This window comes from Oncorhynchus tshawytscha, linkage group LG28, assembly GCF_018296145.1.
Source record: "Oncorhynchus tshawytscha isolate Ot180627B linkage group LG28, Otsh_v2.0, whole genome shotgun sequence".
Lineage (NCBI taxonomy): Eukaryota > Metazoa > Chordata > Actinopteri > Salmoniformes > Salmonidae > Oncorhynchus > Oncorhynchus tshawytscha.
The window spans coordinates 22,744,629-22,765,347 of record NC_056456.1 but is presented as its reverse complement, the minus strand read 5'-3'; the positions used below and the strand labels follow the sequence as shown (position 1 = coordinate 22,765,347).

The following is a 20,719-nucleotide window of genomic DNA, read 5'->3' as shown; positions in this document are numbered from 1 at the left end:
TGTGTGCCCCTAGTTTACTACGCTCTAGGCCTGGGGACTGGATGATCTCACCATTTGATGATTGTATCAGGTGGTCCAGCCCCAACCCCAGGCAGACAGGCCAGCTGGACATCAGGCATTAGTAAACTGGATTTCACCATCTATTAGTATCTGTACACCACTTTCCCCATACAGTGCCTCCAGAAAGTTCTCACATCCCTTTCCTTTTTCCACATTTTGTTGTATTACAAAGTGGGATTCAAAGTGATATAATTTAACTATTTTTTGTCCACATTCTACACAAAATGAATGTAAAAACGAAAGAAAAATGTTTAAAACATTCAAAATCAAAAATAAAACATCTTCATTAGATAAGTATTCAACCCCCGGAGTCAATGCATGTTAGAGTCACCTTTGGCAGTGATGACAGCTGTGTGTGTTTCTGGGTTAGTCTCTAAGAGCTTTGCACAACTAGATTGTACAATACTTGCACATTATTCTTGAAATTCTTCAAGCTGTCAAGTTGGTTGTTGATCATTGCTAGACAGCCATTTTCACGTCGTGCCAAAGATTTTAAGATGTTTTAAGTCAAAACTGTAACTAGGACACTCAGGAACATTCAATGTCATCTTGGTAAGCAACTCCTGTGTATATTTGGCCTTGTGTTTTAAGCTATTGTCCTGCTGAAATGTGAATTTGTCTCCTAGTGTCTGTTGGAAAGCAGACTGAACAAGGTTTTTCTCTACTATAATTTATAACACTGCAGTTCAAAAATCCATGTTAAGACAGCAGCTTAAAATATACCAAACAACCTTTGCTAAACCAGAAATTGTGTCTGAAGATCAGTTAAGTTATTGGTTGAGGCATGTTATGCTAAGGGAAAATACAAGTAAAGCAAACATTGTGGGCATAAAACAGGGCCGTGAATCAGGCCTGGGCTGAGGTTTGTGACCACAGTGGGACTCTGTAGTGGCCTTGAGTACACATACAATCTTACAAGACTTACAATGTAACCTGAAATACTACCTCATGCAAAGTTTCCCACGCTGCTACACCGTCTATAGCGGGGACAATACAGGTAGGGCTGGGGAGTATCCATATTTTCACATCGTCACACTGTTTCAGAACCATACTGGGGTATACGCTATTACCGGAAGTGCACACAAGGGGCGCTATTTTGTTGTTTTTGCTGCAACTAAAAAGTTTGCTCTTGACATCTAGCCACTTAGCTAGCAAGTTTGCAAGCCAAATGCATAGCTGGAGCCCTGAGCTGCTTATAATTTATGACATCTTAGATTTCTTATAATTATACTTAACTTCTATGCAGTGGCGAATTGAAAATCACACCTTCTTGGAGGACTACAAAGAAAGTGGGGTTGTGTTCAGAAAGGCACAACAGAAAACTCAAATATTATGTAGTACTATTTTAAAAGTTCTCCCCACTGAACATACAAGCGTACCTAGTTAAAAATGTAAAAAAGGAGTCTGGAACCAAAGAACAATTCATATATGTCATCTCAGTTGAGATGCTCCCCTCTCACTGCCACAGGCTGGAAAGATCCAGAAATATAAAAAGAGAGCGAGAAAGAAAGAGCGAGGGAGAACTTGTCCTTCTTCCCCATTAAGTGTCCTGTGTTCAGTCTGAACGTTTGCGGGAGGCGGTGGAGATTGTGCCGTGTGCCCATTTCTCATTTCATTAGCCGGGCTTGCCAGGCTCCCTGGGCCACTGCACCCCTGCAATCCATCTCCATCAGCCCGTTATCTTAATCTAGCGTCCATCTATATCCTCGCCTTTCATCTCTCAGGCAGGGAGGGAGGCAGGCAGGGAGGGCCTCCTGAGCACATTACTGGCTGGTGTAATTTCAGTTAGATTCAGGAGAGAGGGAGGAGGAGGAAAAGAGAGACCAAGGGGACTGACAACCTTTTAGAATGGGGAATAATCCACAACCATTCACACATTTACCTTCAGAAAGTATTCACACTCCTCACCTTTGTCCACATTTTGTTGCGTTACAAAATAAAAATGGATTTAATAGTCATTTTTGTGAACGATCTACACAAAATACTCAGTAATGTCAAAGTGGAAGAAATATTTTAACATTTGTAAAGATAAGTATTCAAACCAAGTCAATACATGCTAGAATCACCTTTGGCAGCGATTACAGCTGTGAGTCTAACTAAAGCTTTCCACTGCTAGAAAACCATTTTCAGGTCTTGCCATAGTTAGTTTGAACTTAAATATGTTTGAAAATCTAACTCAGCCACTCAAGCACATTCACGTCTTCTTGGCAAGTAACTACAGTGTAGATTTGGCCTTGTGTTTTAGGTTAATGTCCTGCTGAAAGGTTAATGAATTAATCTCAGTGTCTGGTGGAAAGCAGACCGAAGGGTTTCCTCCAGGATTTAGCGACATTCTGTTCATTTTTTATTCTGAAAAACTGCCCAGTCTTTAACAATTACAAGCATACCCAAAACATGATTCAGCTACCACTATGCTTGAAAATATGGAGAGCAGTACTCAGTAATGTGTTGTATTGGATTTGCACCAAACATAACGCTTTGTATTCAGAGAAAAAAGTTAATTTCTTTGCCACATTTTTTGCAGTATTACCTTAATGCCTTATTGCAAACAGGATGCATGTTTTGGAATATTGTTATTCTGTACAGGCTTCCTTCTTTTCACTCTGTCAATTAGGTTAGTATTGTGGAGAAACTACAATGTTGTTAACTGAGGATGGATCTTCTCCTATCACAGCCATTAAACTGTGTAATGGTTTTAAAGTCACCATTGGCCTCATGGTGAAATCCATGAGCCGTTTCAGTCCTCTCTCTGGCAACTGAGTTAGGAAGGACGCCTGTATCTTGTAGTGACTGGGTGTATTGATACACCATCCAAAGTGTAATTAATAACTCCACCATGCTCAAAGGGTTATTCAATGTGTTTTTTTCTTTCTTTTTTAAATCTACCAATAGGTGCCCTTCTTTGCGAACCATTGGAAAACCTCCCTGGTGTTTGTGGTTGAATTTCACTGCTCAACTGAGGGACCTTAAAAATAATTGTATGTGTATGGTACAGAGCAGAGATAGTCATTACAAAATCATGGTAAACACTATTATTGCACAGAGAGTGAGTCCATGCAACTTATGCGAATTGTTAAGGACATTTTCACTTTTGAACTTCTTTAGGCTTGTCATAACAAAGGGATTGAACACTTACTGACTCAAGACATTTCAGCTTTTAATCTGTACTTGATTTGTAAAATGATAGAAGAACATCATTCCACTTTGACATTATGGGGTCGTGTGTGTAATCCCTTAAGGCAATGTCCACGCCAGCGCGTGAATCTAATCAGCGTAATAAAAAGTCACAAAAAGAAATTAGGCGAACTATTCACATTTTTGCAACCAGGAAATGGCAGAGTGATTTCTGCATTGTGCATCTTTAACTAAACTGACACCAGATAAAACATTGAAGTCACAATTGATTTCTTCAGCTCCAGCCATTGTGTGTGAGGAAGGCCTCAGATGGCTATAGGGGGAGGGCTTCTCTCTCTCTCACAGGGTCCGAGGGGGGAGATGGGGAGAAGCAGAGGAGGACGGAGGAGGTGGGGTAGAGTCATCACTTAGAAATTGAGGACAGATTCAATTACTTGCAAAGCTACACGGAAATCTCTGCCATTGTTTCATGTTGAGCATGACATTTTGCAGCAATCACATTGGCGGCATTGGAGAGGTCATTTATCTTCTTGGGAACGAGTGGGGTTGGAGACGACCCCAATGCCAAGAGATCATTACCCATCTGGGATGAGATCAGAGATTTCACTACCGCCACACACACACACACACACACACACACAATGCATCAGCATAACGAAAGGAGACAAACCTCATTTTCATTTGAGAACGAGGGCTGAGAAAGTCCCTACAAATACATGCATTTTGCAAACAGCAAGGAGGGAATTTCAGCCTCGTTCTTCTGAAATCATTCAATCCCTTATTTGGTCTCCTTAAAGGGATTCTCAGATTAAACCTATTTCTTTTGTATCAGGAAATTGCCCATAAAACTGTCACACTGCATGCCCATTTCTTTACTTATAGATTTTGGCACAATAATCCTTAGAATGCCAACAGAAAGATCCAAATGGAATAACAAGCGGCAGGTAGCCTAGTTAGAGCATTGGGCCAGTAACCGAAAGGTTGCTAGATCAAATCCCCGAGCTGACAAGGTAAAAATCTGTGGTTCTGCGCCTGAACAAGGCAGTTAAACCCACTGTTCCTAGGCTGTTATTATTGTAAATAATAATTTGTTCTTAACTGACTTGCCTGGTTAAATAAAAAATAATGTAATTAAATGATTTATTTGTATTTGAATAAAAAATGTGTTTCAATAAACTCTCTCTTTCCCTTCTGTGACAATACTAATAATACGGTCTTGTTCCTCCCACTAAGCCAGTGGTTCCAAAACCCTTTATAGTCCGTACCACTTCAAACATTCAACCTCCAGCTACGTATCCCCGCTAGCACCAGGGTCAGCGCACTCTCCAATGTTGTTTTTGCCATCATTGTAAACCTGCCACACACACTATACGATACATTTATTAAAACATAAGAATGTGTGAGCTGTCACAACCCGGCTTGTGGGAAGTGACAAGGAGCTCTTATAGGACCTGGGCACAAATAATAATAAATCATTTTGCTCTATATTTAACCATTTTACATCTAAATCCTTATTTGTTCATCAAAAATGGTGAATAACTCACGACAGGTTAATGATAAAGATGCACACAACTCTGCAATGTTGAGTTGTATTGGAGAGTCTCTCCATCTTAAATAATTCTGTGCCTGTATGTAGTTTTCATAATAGTGAGGGTCGAGAATCCAAATAGCTACATGGTTGCAAAGGGCATCAGTGACTTACCAGCATGATTTGCTAAGGTAAGAAACTCTGGCACTGGCTTCTGATTAAATTCAATTTTCCCAGAACCGCTTGTTGCAATTTCGATGAGGCTCTTGTTCACATATCGATAAATGGACTGGAAGCAGGGGATAAAAGGGATAACGAATCCAGTTGTTTTTGTCGTCCGTTTCAGAAAAGTACCTGCGTAATTGCACACCCAGCTCACTCAGTTGCTTCGCTATATTACATTTGACATTGTCCGTAAGCTTGAGTTCATTTGCACACAAAAAAAATCTAACAATGATGGAAAGACCTGTGTGTTGTCCTTGTTAATGCAGCCAAAAAAAAAGAGCTCTTAATCATAGACTCAATTTTGCCCCCACATTGAATATAGTTTTGGAGATTCCCTGTTATCCTAGATTCAGATCATTCAGGCGAGAAAAAACATCACCCAAGATAGGCCAGTCGTGTGAGAAACTCGTCATCATGCAAGCGGTCAGACAAGTGAAAATTATGGTCAGTAAAGAAAACTAAGCTTGTTTCTCAATTTAAAAAACGTGTCAATACTTTGCCCCTTGATAACCAGAGCTCTTCTGTATGTTGTAAAAGCGTTTCATGGTCGCTGCCCACATCATTGCATAATGCAGAAAATACACGAGCGTTCAGGGGCCTTGCCAACTTGTTATGGCTGCAATCCCCCTATCGGGATAAGTGTCATCAACAACTGCTGAATAGCATAGCGCTACATTCAATCAATATTACTACAAATACTTATATTCATGAAATCACAAGTGCAATATAGGAAAACACAGCTTAGCCTTTTGTTAATCCACCTGTCGTGTCAGATTTAGAAAATATTCTTTACAGCGAAAGCTATCCAAGCGTTTGTGTAAGTTTATCGATCACACGACAAAACATTAAGTACACTTGGCATCAGGAAGCTTGGTCACAAAAATCAGAAAAGCAATCAAATAAATCTTTATCTTTGATGATCTTCGGATGTTTTCACTCACGAGACTCCCAGTTACACAACAAATGTTCCTTTTGTTCCATAAAGATTATTTTTATATCCAAAATACCTCCGTTTGTTTGTCACGTTATATTCAGAAATCCACAGGAAAAAGCGGTCACAACAACACAGACGAAAATTCCAAATAGTTTTCATAATGTCCACAGGAACATGTCAAACGTTTTTTTAAATAATCAATCCTCAGGTTGTTTTTAAAATATATAATCGATAATATATCAACCAGAAATGTCTTTCACAGTAGGAGAGGGAAAAGCAATACCTATCCAAACTCTGTTGCGCGAGCAAAACTCATGTGACCACTTGACGCGATGTTATCGTTCTGGCTCATTTTTCAAAATAAAAGCCTGAAACTATGTCTGAAGACTGTTGACACCTTGAGGAAGCGATAGGAAAAGGAATCTGGTTCATATCCCTTTAAATCCAGCAAAGGGAGGCTATGGAACATTGAGTTTTCAAAATAGAAGCCACTTCCTGTTTTGATTTTCCTCAGGGTTTCACCTGCAATATCAGTTCTGTTATACTCACAGAAAATATTTTGACAGTTTTGGAAACGGTAGTGTTTTCTATCCAATACTAATAATAATATGCATATATTAGCAACTGAGACTGAGGAGCTGGCTGTTTACAATGGGCACATTTTCATCCAAGCTACTCAATACTGCCCCAGCAGTCATAAAAAGTTAACAAAGTTAACCATTTTCACTGTAGTGTCCAAAACATCTTTCAAGCTGTCAGGCATTTCCTTGGCAGCAAGAGCCTCTCTGTGGATGCTGCAGTGTACCCAAGTAGCGTCATGAGCAACTACTTGCATGCGCGTTACCACTCCACTATGTCTCCCTGTCATGGCTTTTACGCAATCAGTACAGACACCAACACATCTTGACCACCAAATTCCATTTGATGTCACAAAGCTGTCCAGTACTTTAAAAATATTCTCTCCTGTTGTCCTGGTTTCCAGTGGTTTGCAGAAGAGGATGTCTTCCTTAATAGACCCCCCATAAACGTAACAGATATATACCAGGAGTTGTACCAGGCCTGCCATGTCATCCAGCTGTAACGCATAGAATTCACTGGCTTTTATGCGAAGCAGTAATTGTTTCAAAACATCTCCTGCCATGTCACTGATGCATCATGAAACAATGTTGTTTGATGAAGGCATTGTCTGGATAGTTTTTTTTTTACATTTCCCCCCATCATTGTCCTAGCCAAATCTGTGGCAGCAGGAAGAATTAAGTCCTCCACAATAGTATTGGGCATGTCTGCAGTAGCTACTCTGTAGTTCACCATATAAGACGCTTCTAAATCATGGTATCTGTTGCTTTTATATATGTCTTACTACTCAAAATACGTATTTATTCTTGCTCAAAAAACTCCTGTGGCTTATTTTTCAAATGATCATGTTTTGTTTCTAAATGTCTGTGCAACAGCGAAGGTTTCCCGTCAGAGTAATGGTTAATGTGATTGGATGTTAATTATTTGACTAGGCTACCTGTATTTGACATTGTGTTGTTATTTCGCTGAACACTAGATGGTTTAATTTTATTTGAAACGAGGCTGCTCAGGCGAGAGAGAAAAACTTGCCCAAATGCATAGCTCCGTTGGAAAATATAAATGTACAGTTTGAAAATGATTGATCCCCACCAAATGATTATGAACCATCAGTTGAAATGGTCAGAAAAACCCCTCCAGTTTGAGAATACCTGAAGTAAGCCAACAGACACTAAGGAGGAATGGTTAAAAACTATAATTCCCAGAACAACCCTCTCTCTATGATGAATGACATCATTCCCCTCCGGCGTATAATAAAATATCCTCCAAACATCCCCTGGAACCTGATCAAATAAGGATTTTTCTAAACTGGGTGGGTCGAGCCCTGAAAGCTGATCGGCTGTCAGCAGTGGTATATCAAATCAAAGTTTATTTGTCACGTGCGCCGAATACAACAGTGAAATGCTTACTTACAGTGAAATGCTAACCAATAGTGTGGAGGGAAAAAGTGTGTGTGTAGGTAAGTAAACAAATAAAACAACAGTAAAAATACATTTGAAATAAAAGTAGCAAGGCTATATACAGACACCGGTTAGTCAGGATTATTGAGGTAGTATGTACATGTGGGTATGGTTAATGTGACTGTACATATATGATGAACAGATAGTAGCAGTAGCGTAAAAAGAGGAGTTGCCGGGTGGTGGGACACAATGCAGATAGCCCGGTTAGCCAATGTGCGGGAGCACTGGTTGGTCGGGCCAATTGAGGTAGTATGTACATGAATGTATAGTTAAAGTGACTATGCATATAAGATAAACAGAGAATAGCAGCAGCGTAAAAGAGGGGTTGGGGGGGGCACACAATGCAAATAGTCCGGGTAACCATTTGGTTACCTGTTCAGGAGTCTTATGGCTTGGGGGTAAAAACTGTTAAGAAGCTTTTTTGTCCTAGACTTGGCACTCCAGTACCGCTTGCCATGCGGTAGTAGAGAGAACAATCTATGACTGGGGTGGCTAGGGTCTTTGACAATTTTCAGGACCTTCCCCTGACACCGCCTGGTGTAGAGGTCCTGGATGGCAGGCAGCTTTGCCCCAGTGATGTACTGGGCAGTACGCACTACCCTCTGAAGTGCCTTGCGGTCGGAGGCCGAGTAATTGCCGTACCAGGCAGTGATGCAACCGGTCTGGATGCTCTCGATGTTGCAGCTGTAGAACCTTTTGAGGATCTCAGGACCCATGCCAAATCTGTTTAGTTTCCTGAGGGGGAATAGGCTTTGTCGTGCCCTCTTCATGACTGTCTTGGTGTGTTTGGACCATTCTAGTTTGTTGGTGATGTGGACACCAAGGAACTTGAAGCTCTCAACCTGCTCCACTACAGCCCTGTCTATGAGAATGGGAACGTGCTTCAGGCCTACCACTGTTGTGTCGTCAGCAAACTTAATGATGGTGTTGGGAGTAGTGCCTGGCCATGCAGTCGTGGGTGAACAGGGAGTACAGGAGGGGACTGAGCACACACCCCTGGGGAGCTCCAGTGTTGAGGATCAGCATGGCAGATGTGTTGCTACCTACCCTCACCACCTGGGCGCGGCCCGTCAGGAAGTCCAGGATCCAGTTGCTGAGGGAGGTGTTTAGTCCCAGGTTCCTTAGCTTAGTGATGAGCTTTGAGGGTACTATGGTGTTGAACGCTGAGCTGTAGTCAATGAATAGCATTCTCGCATAGGTGTTCCTTTTGTCTAGGTGGGAAAGGGCAGTGTGGAGTGCAATAGAGATTGCATCATCTGTGGATCTGTTTGGGTGGTATGCAAATTGGAGTGGGTCTAGGGTTTCTGGGATAATGGTGTTGATGTGAGCCATTACCAGCCTTTCAAAGCACTTCATGGCTACGGACGTGAGTGCCACGAGTCTGTAGTCATTTAGGCAGGTTGACTTTGTGTTCTTGGGCACAGGGACTATGGTGGTCTGCTTGAAGCATGTTGGTATTACAGACTCAATCAGGGACATGTTGAAAATGTCAGTGAAGACACACGTCCTGGTAATCCATCTGGCCCCGCAGCCTTGTGAATGTTGACCTGTTTAAAGGTCTTACTCACGTCGGCTACGGAGAGCGTGATCACACAGTCGTCCGGAACAGCTGATGCTCTCATGCATGCCTCAAAGAGAGCATAGAAGTGATTTAGCTCGTCTGGTAGGCTCGTGTCACTGGGCAAGCTCGAGGCTGTGCTTCCCTTTGTAGTCTGTAATAGTTTGCAAGCCCTGCCACATCCAACGAGCATCAGAGCCAGTGTAGTATGATTCAATCTTAGCCCTGTATTGACGTTTGATGGTTCGTCGCAGGGCATAGCGGGATTTCTTGTAAGCTTCCGGGTTAGTGTCCCGCGCCTTAAAAGTGGCAGCTCTACCCTTTAGCTCAGTGCGAATGTTGCCTGTAATCCATGGCTTCTGGTTGGGGTATGTACGTACAGTCACTGTAGGGACGATGTCCTCAATGCACTTATTGATAAAGCCAGTGACTAATGTGGTGTATTCCTCAATGTCATCAGAAGAATCCCGGAACATTTTCCAGTCTGTGATAGCAAAGCAGTCCTGTAGTTTAGCATTTGCTTCATCTGACCACTTTTTTATAGACCGAGTAACTGGTGCTTCCTGCTTTAATTTTAGCTTGTAAGCAGGAATCAGGAGGATAGAGTTGTGGTTGGATTTGCCAAATGGAGGGCGAGGGAGAGCTCTATACGCATCTCTGTGTGTGGAGTACAGGTGATCTAGAGTTTTTTCCCTCTGGTTGCACATTTAACATGTTGATAGAGATTTGATAGAACTGATTTAAGTTTCCCTGCATTAAAGTCTCCGGCCACTAGGAGCGCCACCTCTGGGTGATTGGTTTCCTGTTTGCTTATTTCCTTATACAGCTGACTGAGTGCGGTCTTAGTGCAGGCATCCGTCTGGTAAATATACAGCCACGAAAAGTATAGCTGAGAACTCTCTAGGCAAGTAGTGTGGCCTGCAATTTATCATAATATACTCTACTTTTGGTGAGCAAAATCTAGAGACTTCCTTAGATTTTGTGCACCAGCTGTTGTTATCAGACCGTATACCACGGGTATGACAAAACATGTATTTTTACTGCTCTAATTACATTGGTAACCAGTTCATAATAGCAGTAAGGCACCTCAGGGGTTTGTGGTATATGGCCAATATAGCACGGCTAAGGGCTGTATCCAGGCACTCCACAATGCGTCATACCTAAGAACAGCCCTTAGCCATGGTATATTGGCCATATACCACATCCCCTGAGGTGCCTTATTGCTTAAGTAGAAAACAACGGCAGGGAGGGAGTAAAACAATAAATATCTGGGAATAATACAGTTTCAGCTGGAGAGTTACTGTGACTGTCTGTGGAGGTGTCCCAAACGGCACCCCATTCCCTGTACAGTGCACTACGTTTGACTTTCTTTTTCCCCATAAGGCACAATCAAAAGTAGTGCACTATTTAGGGAATAGGGTGCCAACCAGTGAGTATGTGCTCCAGAGCAGACTGGTTGGTGGAAACATTAAATACACGTGCGTGTGTCACATCTGGAGCAGAGCAGCCGATAGATAAGCTAATAAAGCTGATTCAGGAGGCAGGCAGGAGGCCCTGCTCATGGCTTAGGCATACTCTTCCTTCTGTCTGACAACCAGCGGGAGTGATCTATGGCCTGCCCGCCTAACACACCTAATGCCCCTCTCCACCACATAATGGCACAGAGAGGTGGCTGTCGCGAATGTGTGTGTGTGTGTGTGAGGGAGATGGACCGTGTGTGTATGTGTGTGTAAGAGGGGAGGCAGGGAGCCTCAACAGGGTTACAGCGATGAATCAACCTAAGCTGTCATGCTCCTGGCTTCACCACTTAGGGAGCGCTCACCTGTCTTTCTTCATGCCGACACACACACACCAAAAAAAGAGCAACTCGCTATTCCTACACTCACTTAAGCCTAAACCCCCGACACTGTTATCCTTATGGACACAAGGCTTTCCCTCCCTAACCCTCAGACAGTCACTGTGTTTACATCGGTCTGTCTGCCACACAGACGGATCATAACCACACTGCCCCAGAGGATGTGCTGCTGATGAATTCATCCTCCCACTCCGCACACACACATTCATCCTGGGTACACACACTGTCACCCAGGAAGAGGGGTGGAGGGATAGGGCCAGATACGTGATCACAGTGTACCGATGAGCCCAGATCAGGGTCATTCCCTTTATAGTACACCACTTCTGACCAGGGCCCATAGGGCTCCGGTCAAAAGTAGTGCACTATAAAGGGAATAGGGTGCCATTTGGGACGCATCCCAGATCAATACACCTCAAGCTGCTTTGCTTATGCACCAGTTCAGTTCTCCAGCAGCAGGCTGATATTTAATATGTGGCTAGACCAGCTCTACTCTAAGCTGAGCAACTTCCTCCTGATTGATTCATTTAAATTAAACATTTAGCCTGCCAGGCAGGCAGGGCAGCCCTCCCAAGAGTGTGTAGAAAAGTGTGTGTGTGTGACTACGGGCGCTAAGAGAAAGAGGAAATAAACATGTGTGTGGGGATTTAGAAAACACTTGCTACTCTCGTACTACTAGGCAGTTTAACATGAGCCCTTTACAGGAAGTCAATGATGATGATGGCGGCTGAGGGAGAGTAAGAAACGGAGCCGTTTGGCTGCTTTATTGAAAACAAAACACTCATTTATCTCAGTCAGAGTCAGCAGGGGAAATGGACACTGAGGAAAGGAAATGGCCAAATGAGATGTGCGGAAAGGAGTCAGAAGTAGTCAGTAAGTCAGTCAGTCTCTGAGGCTTGGACAAGTGAAGGCAGCAAGGAAGAGAGAGAGGGATTATGATGGAAGGCAGTGGCAGACTGCAGTTTTGACCTGTGGCCATGTTTAAGATAGGGGTGGGGGGAAACTGAAGCAACTGAGCCAAAATGGGGCGCAAAAGGTGCAAAGGGGGGGAACATGGAATATGCCAAACATGCAGAAGCAAGCAATCAACCAAAATCCCTCTCTCTCTCCACTTGCTGTGCTGCTCTGACCCCAATTACCCATTCAGAGGGGCCGGCCATGCTGCTGCTGGTGGAAATTGTTTTCTGGGCACCGCTTGTCGGGGAATATGGATGAGGACATGGAGATGAAGGGAATTAGAGGGGCTGCCCTTTCACATGAACAGGTTATTCACATTTATCTGCTGCTTGGCAGGGAGGGGCTGGGGAGACTGGAGCTGGGCTTCTACTAGGAGGGGCTGGGGAGACTGGAGCTGGGCTTCTACTAGGAGGGGCTGGGGAGACTGGAGCTGGGCTTCTACTAGGAGGGGCTGGGGAGACTGGAGCTGGGCTTCTACTAGGAGGGGCTGGGGAGACTGGAGCTGGGCTTCTACTAGGAGGGGCTGGGGAGACTGGAGCTGGGCTTCTACTAGGAGGGGCTGGGGAGACTGGAGCTGGGCTTCTACTAGGAGGGGCTGGGGAGACTGGAGCTGGGCTTCTACTAGGAGGGGCTGGGGAGACTGGAGCTGGGCTTCTACTAGGAGGGGCTGGGGAGACTGGAGCTGGGCTTCTACTAGGAGGGGCTGGGGAGACTGGAGCTGGGCTTCTACTAGGAGGGGCTGGGGAGACTGGAGCTGGGCTTCTACTAGGAGGGGCTGGGGAGACTGGAGCTGGGCTTCTACTAGGAGGTCTGCTGCTAGGTAGGGAGGGGCTGGGGAGACTGGAGCTGGGCTTCTACTAGGAGGTCTGCTGCTAGGCAGGGAGGGGCTGGGGAGACTGGAGCTGGGCTTCTACTAGGAGGTCTGCTGCTAGGTAGGGAGGGGCTGGGGAGACTGGAGCTGGGCTTCTACTAGGCGGTCTGATGCTAGGTAGGGAGGGGCTGGGGAGACTGGAGCTGGGCTTCTACTAGGAGGTCTGCTGCTTGGCAGGGAGGGGCTGGGGAGACTGGAGCTGGGCTTCTACTAGGAGGTCTGCTGCTTGGCAGGGAGGGGCTGGGGAGACTGGAGCTGGGCTTCTACTAAGAGGTCTGCTGCTAGGTAGGGAGGGGCTGGGGAGACTGGAGCTGGGCTTCTACTAGGAGGTCTGCTGCTTGGCAGGGAGGGGCTGGGGAGACTGGAGCTGGGCTTCTACTAGGAAGTCTGCTGCTTGGCAGGGAGGGGCTGGGGAGACTGGAGCTGGGCTTCTACTAGGAGGTCTGCTGCTAGGCAGGGAGGGGCTGGGGAGACGAGCTGGGCTTCTACTAGGAGGTCTGCTGCTAGGTAGGTAGCAGGAGGGAGGTAGTGTGTGTGCTTATGTGGTGTGTGTGCTTATTAGGATTCCTGCGTGGTGCTGTGTGTCTGGCCCAGATGGAGCACACGGCTACAGAGAGAGGATCAATACCACGGGAGCCTCTCTGTGATCAGACCAGTGGATGAAGTGAGTCAAAGCAACAGATTCACCGGCTATCTCACCGCAGGAGGAAAAATGACCACACAAAATGCATCATTTATGACCCAACCGGCCGGGCGAAGGAAGGAAAACTAATTTGAGAGTAATAGAAACGAGATAGGAAAGGGCTTGGGCGGGTGTGTGCGCTCTGGGTCTGAGAAGAGGGGAGGACGGGATGGTTCTTACTTCTCTATTTCACTGTTTTTACAGGTCCGGGGCGCGTTGGAGGATGAGCAGGCGGCGTTGGGGTCCTGAGGCAGCTGCTGCTTGCTGCTCTCGCCATTGCTGGTGGAGGGCATCTCTGCAGAGAGAGATGTGGAACTATGACCTTGACATTAAATCAATACGGTCAAAAGATTTCAATATGGTAACCATAAAAACAGAAGATGACATCTTGTTCCAAGCCTCAACTCACCATCACTGGCCCATTTGGAGAACTCTGCCGCTATTCTGTTGGACGGCATTCCACCACTGAAAGAGCAAACAAAACCCAAAGCCGTGAGAAGGAGCGCAACGCCACAGTCAGTAGAGTAGACCAGAGTGGACTTCAGTAGAGTGGTAGGAGTGAGAACCTACTTCAACACCGCCCCGCGCAGGGCCTCCCGTTCTTTGGCTTCTCCTTGGTCCTCTCCGGAGCAGGGAATGATGTCTGCCTCTGTGTACTGGGCCTTGCCGTACTCCAGCGTGTCGTCTCCATCCACGTCCAGGTCGGCGTCGCTGTCGTGGCTCTCCTTCGTGCTACACATGGCAAAGCCTGTTCCTGAGGAGCGGGAGGGGTGCAGAGGGAGGGAGGGGAGAGCGGAGGGGGGCAAGGTCATTGCCTAGGCTCTGTCAGACCATGCAACCGTCCTTAATATTGTAGAGGGAAATACAAATGCGTTTAAACACTGTATATACACTTCACAACCTCTGAAGCAGGCAGTTCTGTCATGTCAGACAGGATGACAGTGTAAAGCAGGGCTCCAACAGTAGCAAGCCCTTCTTCCAGACCCCGTCTCCCTATCGTTCTCTCTACACACGTAGACCAGCAGGGTAAGAAAGATCTGAGCTAGCTATTAAACCTGCTGCTAAAGCAGACTGATTGAAATAGACATGTTGAGATGCTGCAATCTCCCCCTCCCTCCCTGTAAAGTGTTGTTGGCTGTCAGCGGCAGACAGAGGGAGGAGGTTTACTGGGTTGTGTCAGCTGTCTGTCAGCTGCCAGTGGCTGGTTATCTGGTTATGGGAGCGTGGCAGTCTGGGGGGGGCTGGCTGACTGGCGGTAGATCTGACTGGCACCTCTATAAACCCTGTGATGAGCGGCCCACCAGACAAACTCCTGCCTGACTGGCGCTTTCAGCTCCACTTAGGACCTGCCTCTCCCCCTGCCTTGGCTGCCACGGAGACGCACACAGAGCTGGGGGCTGATTGAGTGGTCAGGGACCGAGTGTCTCACCAGTCTAGGACTGGACACTGACAGCTGACGTGTCAGGACAGGAGATGATACATGGCTGTGGTGGGGTACAGACAGACTGGGCTCATGTGGAGACATAGGTAGACCCATGGATATATGTCCTAAAATCAACCCAGCACAGAGACCCAGAAGGCAGGCAGCCTCCTCCCCTCCCTCTGTGAAGAATGGAGGAAGCGGCTGCTGGAGGAGAGGATAAAACTCTGTCCCTGCCCGCCACCAAGGCTAACCCTTTTTACAATGTGCCCATGCTTTTAGTGATCACATAAAAAGGGACCTTTTAAGTTTTATTTGGTCCCTGTGGCTGCGTGGAGCATATGCGAATAATGGCTGTGGTGCATAAATGTCTGTTCAGCTGCTGGTGGCAGAGGCAGTAGTACCAGACAGCTGAGGGGCCCAGCGGGCAGCATGGAAGACTATCCTATCCAGATAGACCACCACCATTCAGGGACTTTGAGATGACTGAAATACTATAGAGCAAGGGATGGGCTAATAATGTGTTTTTCAAGTCCAAGCCTTTGTCTCTCCTACAGCACAGTCAACCACCTGGACCAGGGGGATGCCTCAAAGGCCGCTGGGAAGGAGGGGAGGAATGGCGGCCGGGCCAGGCGGTAAGGTCATAAATTAGATAAACTGCAAATGATGCCCTGCATTTAATTTATCTACTGTGAACGAGTGGCGACACGTAGGAGAGGCTAAAATAAATAAATAGATTGTCCCTCCGTCCCGACCACTAATGGCGGCCGCTGGCCAGGCACATTGGGGAGGAGAAAGTGGCAGAGGGTTGGAAGGAACCTGAAATCACTGTTAATCCAATCAATTGATCAGCGTATGGATCCTGCGGCTAGTTAGCGATGCATGGCTGGGATTGGGGCCAGGAGATGGGAGGGACAGAGGCAGAGCAGCACAGCATTGATTTTTCAAAAGGCTGTGGTGTGGTGGCTCTCTGGCTGAGGAGAGAGAGGCTCTAGATGCTTTCACTGTTCCCGAGCCACCCACTGACAAGGCCGGGGCCACTGTTGCCCTTAAGAAGTGGACTTTCCACTGCTAAGTGTTACTAGGTAGGATTAGCCTTAAACCCAGTGGGACATGGAGAAATATTTCTCTCAAATATACTTCCCCCAACTGGAACCGACAGGTGTGGGCTGCCTACAACTGCTGCATTCGATCCAATTCAATCTCAATTCACCACAGCGGTAAGTGTGGAAGAAGACTATAAAGACAAGTAGGGAAAACAAGATCCCCATCACACTGATAGTTGACTGATAGAAACTAAAACGAGGGGATGCTGTAAAAGCAAGTGGCATGTAGCCGAACCGTCCGGCTGAAATTGGATTGCCCAAAGTCCGACCCGGTTGATGTCCCATGAGCAGAGAGGAGAGGAGGACTACAGCAGTCTGACGTAACGGATAGTGTCCCAAATGCCACTCTATTCACCATTAAAGTGCACTACTTCTTACCAGAGCCCTATGGGCCATGGTGAAAAACTAAATAGGGAATAGGGTGCCATTTAGGACATAAAGATGCTGTTGGGCTGCCCAGCCTGGTCATGCTGCTCGGCTCAGTTCAGGCCCCATCTCTCCCTTTAACCAGTCTTGGCAGGCAATCTAATCTCCCCTGAAAAGGTCAGCGCCACTATAACTGCCTTTCAGTCACATTATGCACGCCGTTGCACGCGCTCCATCTCTCTCTCCGACCCCAGGGGATAGGCTACTCCCTTTTTGCCCCTCCTCCTGGCAGATCATCTAGGATCAATACTAGGGTTGCACATTTTGGGGAATGTTCAGAGGTGGAAACTTTCCATGGGAATTAATGGGAATATATTGGAATTAACGGGAATACATGAGAGTTAACAGAAATATGTAAATGAATATTAATACCATTTAAATGTAGATGTTTTTTTTGCATTGGATACATTTACCATATCAAGACAGAAACATAAACCTTATCATAAGTTTACATAATTGCAAATGATTAAATCCTTCCAATAGAAAAAATTATAATTTAGTTATGAATTGGAACTTTAATTAAATTACTCTTCACTAAAGGGAATATTGAATGATCCCCAATGATCCATCGCATCTCCCAAAAACATTTTCAACATACATCTGTAAAATGTTAGTCTAGAAACTAAAGCTTTGGTTGTCTTCCTCTCAGGCTTCCATGTCTTCTCCCTGGACCTCCTCTTGAACATCAGACTCTGAGGCCTCTTCTTCACTGTCATTTTCCAACCTTGTTGAGGATGGCTCATTGTCAGGCTCAAAAAGCATCAAATTTGCCCAGATGGTCACCAATTTTTCAACCCTTGTATTGGTCTGCCTATAGCGTGCTTTGGTGTGTGTGTTCCCAAACAAGAACCAGTTGCGCTCTGAGGCGGCTGATGTTGGTGGGATTTGGAGGATGATGGAGGCAACAGGGGAAAGAGCCTCAGATCCACAAAGTCCCTTCCACCAGGTGGCTGATGAGATATGCTGGCACGCCTGCCATATTGCATCTCCATCCCAAAGTCCTTGCTTGGAAGTGTACTTCACCAGACTGCCAAGAATCTTGCCCTCATCCAGGCCAAGGTGGCAAGACACAGTAGTGATGACACCATAGGCCTTGATCTCTGCACCATCGCTCTTGCCATCATACTTGGGGTCCAACATGTACGCTGTGGCGTGTATAGGCTTCAGGCAGAAGTATTCACGCTTTTTGATGCATTTCAGTTAGTGCAGTTTCCTCTGCTTGGAGCAACAGTGAAGTGGGCAGGGCAGTACGGATTTATTCTCTTACATCTGCAAGCAGAGTCTGAACATCAGAAAGGATGGCATTGTCTCCCTCAATCCGTGCAATGGCTACTGCTATAGGTTTCAGAAGTTTCAGGCTGCTTACCACTTTCTCCCAAAATACATCATCCAGGAGGATCCACTTGATGGAGCTGTCCACATCAGCAAACTGTGATATGGCCATTTCTTGGAGAGACGACTTTCCCCTCCAGCAGACTGTCAAACAGGATGACAACACCACCCCAACAGGTGTTGCTGAGCAGCTTCAATGTGGTGCTCTTATTCTTCTCACTTTGCTTGGTGAGGTAGATTGCTACTACAACTTGATGACCATTCACATACCTAACCTTTTCCTTGGCTCTCTTGTAGAGTGTATCCATTGTTTTCAGTGCCATGATGTCCTTGAGGAGCAGATTCAATGCATGAGCAGCACAGCCAATGAGTATGATGTGAGTGTAGGACTTCTCCACTTTAGACCAAGCATCCTTCATGTTCACAGCATTTTCTGTCACCAGTGCAAATACCTTCTGTGGTCCAAGGTCAATGATGACTGCCTTCATCTGTTGTCCCTGGCATCTGTGCTCTTGTAGAATACTGGTTGCGGGATGGAGATGAAGTAGTTAATTATACCTTGCCCACAAACATTTGACCACACATCAGAGATGATTGCAATACAGTCTGCTTTCTCTATGATTTGCTTGACCTTCACTTGAACTCTGCATCCAGCAAATGAGTAGATAAAGCATGTCTGGTTGGAGGGGTGTATGCTGGGCAAAGAACATTCAGAAATCTCTTCCAATACACAGTACCGATTAATCGGCCGACTTTTATTTATTTGTAATAATGACAATTACAACAATACTGAATGAACACTTATTTTAACTTAATATAATACATCAATAAAAATCAACTTAGCCTCAAATAAATAATGAAACATGTTCAATTTGGTTTAAATAATGCAAAAACAAAGTGTTGGAGAAGTAAAAGTGCAATATGTGCCATGTAAAAAAGCTAACGTTTGAGTTCCTTGCTCAGAACATATGAAAGTTGGTGGTTCCTTTAAACATGAGACTTCAATATTCCAAGGTAAGAGGTTTTAGGTTGTAGTTAATATAGTATTTATAGGACTATTTCTCTCTATACCATTTGTATTTCATATACCTTTGACTATTGGATGTTCTTATAGGCACTATAGTATTGCCAGTAACAGTACAGCTTCCGTCTCTCTCCTCACCCCTACCTGGGCTCGAACCAGAAACACAGACAGCCACACTCGAAGCATCGTTACCCATGCAGAGCAAGGGGAACAACTACTCTTAAGTCTCAGAGCGAGTGACGTTTGAAATGCTATTAGCGCGCAACCCGCTAACTAGCTAGCCATATCACATCGGTTACACCAGCCATCAGGCTGATAGGCTTGAAGTCATAAACAGCGCTGCGCTTGCGAAGTGCTGCTGGCAAAATGCACGAAAGTGCTGTTTAAATGAATGCTTACGAGCCTGCTGCTGCCTACAAACGCCCAGTCAGACTGCTCTATCAAATCATAGACTTAATTATAACATAACACACAGAAATACGAGCCTTTGGTCATTAATATGGTTGAATCCGGAAACTATCATTTCGAAGAACAAAACATTTATTATTTCAGTGAAATACGGAACCGTTCGGTATTTTATCTAACGGGTGGCATCCCTAAGTCTAAATATTCTTGTTACATTGCACAATGTTATGTCATAATTACGTAAAATTCTGGCAAATTAGTTGGCAATGAGCCAGGCTGCCCAAACTGTTGCATATACCCTGACTCTGCGTGCAAGAGAAGTGACACAATTTCACCTGGTTAATATAACCTGGATTTCTTTTAGCTAATTATGCAGGTTTAAAAATATATACTTCTGTGTATTGATTTTAGGAAAGGCATTGGTGTTTATGGTTAGGTACAGTCGACGATTGTGCTTTTTTCGCAAATGCGCTTTTGTTAAATCATCCCCCAGCGTTGCATCGATTATATGCAATGCAGGACACGCTAGGTAAACTAGTAATGTCATCAACCATGTGTAGTTATAACTAGTGATTATGATTGATTGATTGTTTTTAGAAGATAAGTTTAATGCTAGCTAGCAAATTACCTTGGCTTACTGCATTCGCGTAACAGGCAGTCTCCTCGTGGAGTGCAACGAGAGGCAGGTGGTTATAGTGTTGGACTAGTTAACTGTAAGGTTGCAAGATTGGATCCCCCGAGCTGACAAAATGAGGTGAACCAGTTGCATACAAAGCTCGAGCAGGACATTCATCAGCAATCCTCTTGACTACGTTCCTCCATTGAGTAAAAAAAACACCTGATTCTTTATGCACTTGGCCAAAATGATTCTGCATCTTTGTTGCATTCTTCACATATGATTTGGCACAGTATTTGCAAATGTACACAGCTTTTCCTTCTACATTAGCTGCAGTGAAATGTCTACACACATCAGATAGTGCCCGTGGCATTTTGCTGTAAAGATTAGAAAAACATTTGTAAAAAAATAAATACAATTCCATGTACAAATAAATAGTTAACAGGTTAGATTAAACAACTCCTTTATAATAAATGTTTTAAAATGAAACATGTATGGAAACAGGTGAATTAACACTCCTCAGTTAGCAGGCTCAAGCAAGCTAAAACCCACGGT

General features: G+C 45.1%; 1 protein-coding gene across 5 annotated transcripts in view; it reads right to left on the bottom strand.

Annotated features, from left to right (window-relative positions):
• rnf220a (ring finger protein 220a) overlaps nt 1-20,719 on the bottom strand; it is a 204,179-nt gene that overhangs the window by 11,491 nt on the left and 171,969 nt on the right. For all 5 annotated transcript variants that reach the window (XM_024391625.2, XM_042307710.1, XM_024391627.2 and 2 more), the window contains 3 exons: nt 14,406-14,589; nt 14,245-14,300; nt 14,016-14,130 (listed from right to left, as the gene is read on the bottom strand). In XM_024391625.2, the coding sequence (XP_024247393.1) occupies nt 14,016-14,130; nt 14,245-14,300; nt 14,406-14,589 (355 nt within the window). The remainder of the gene's footprint in view (nt 1-14,015; nt 14,131-14,244; nt 14,301-14,405; nt 14,590-20,719) is intronic.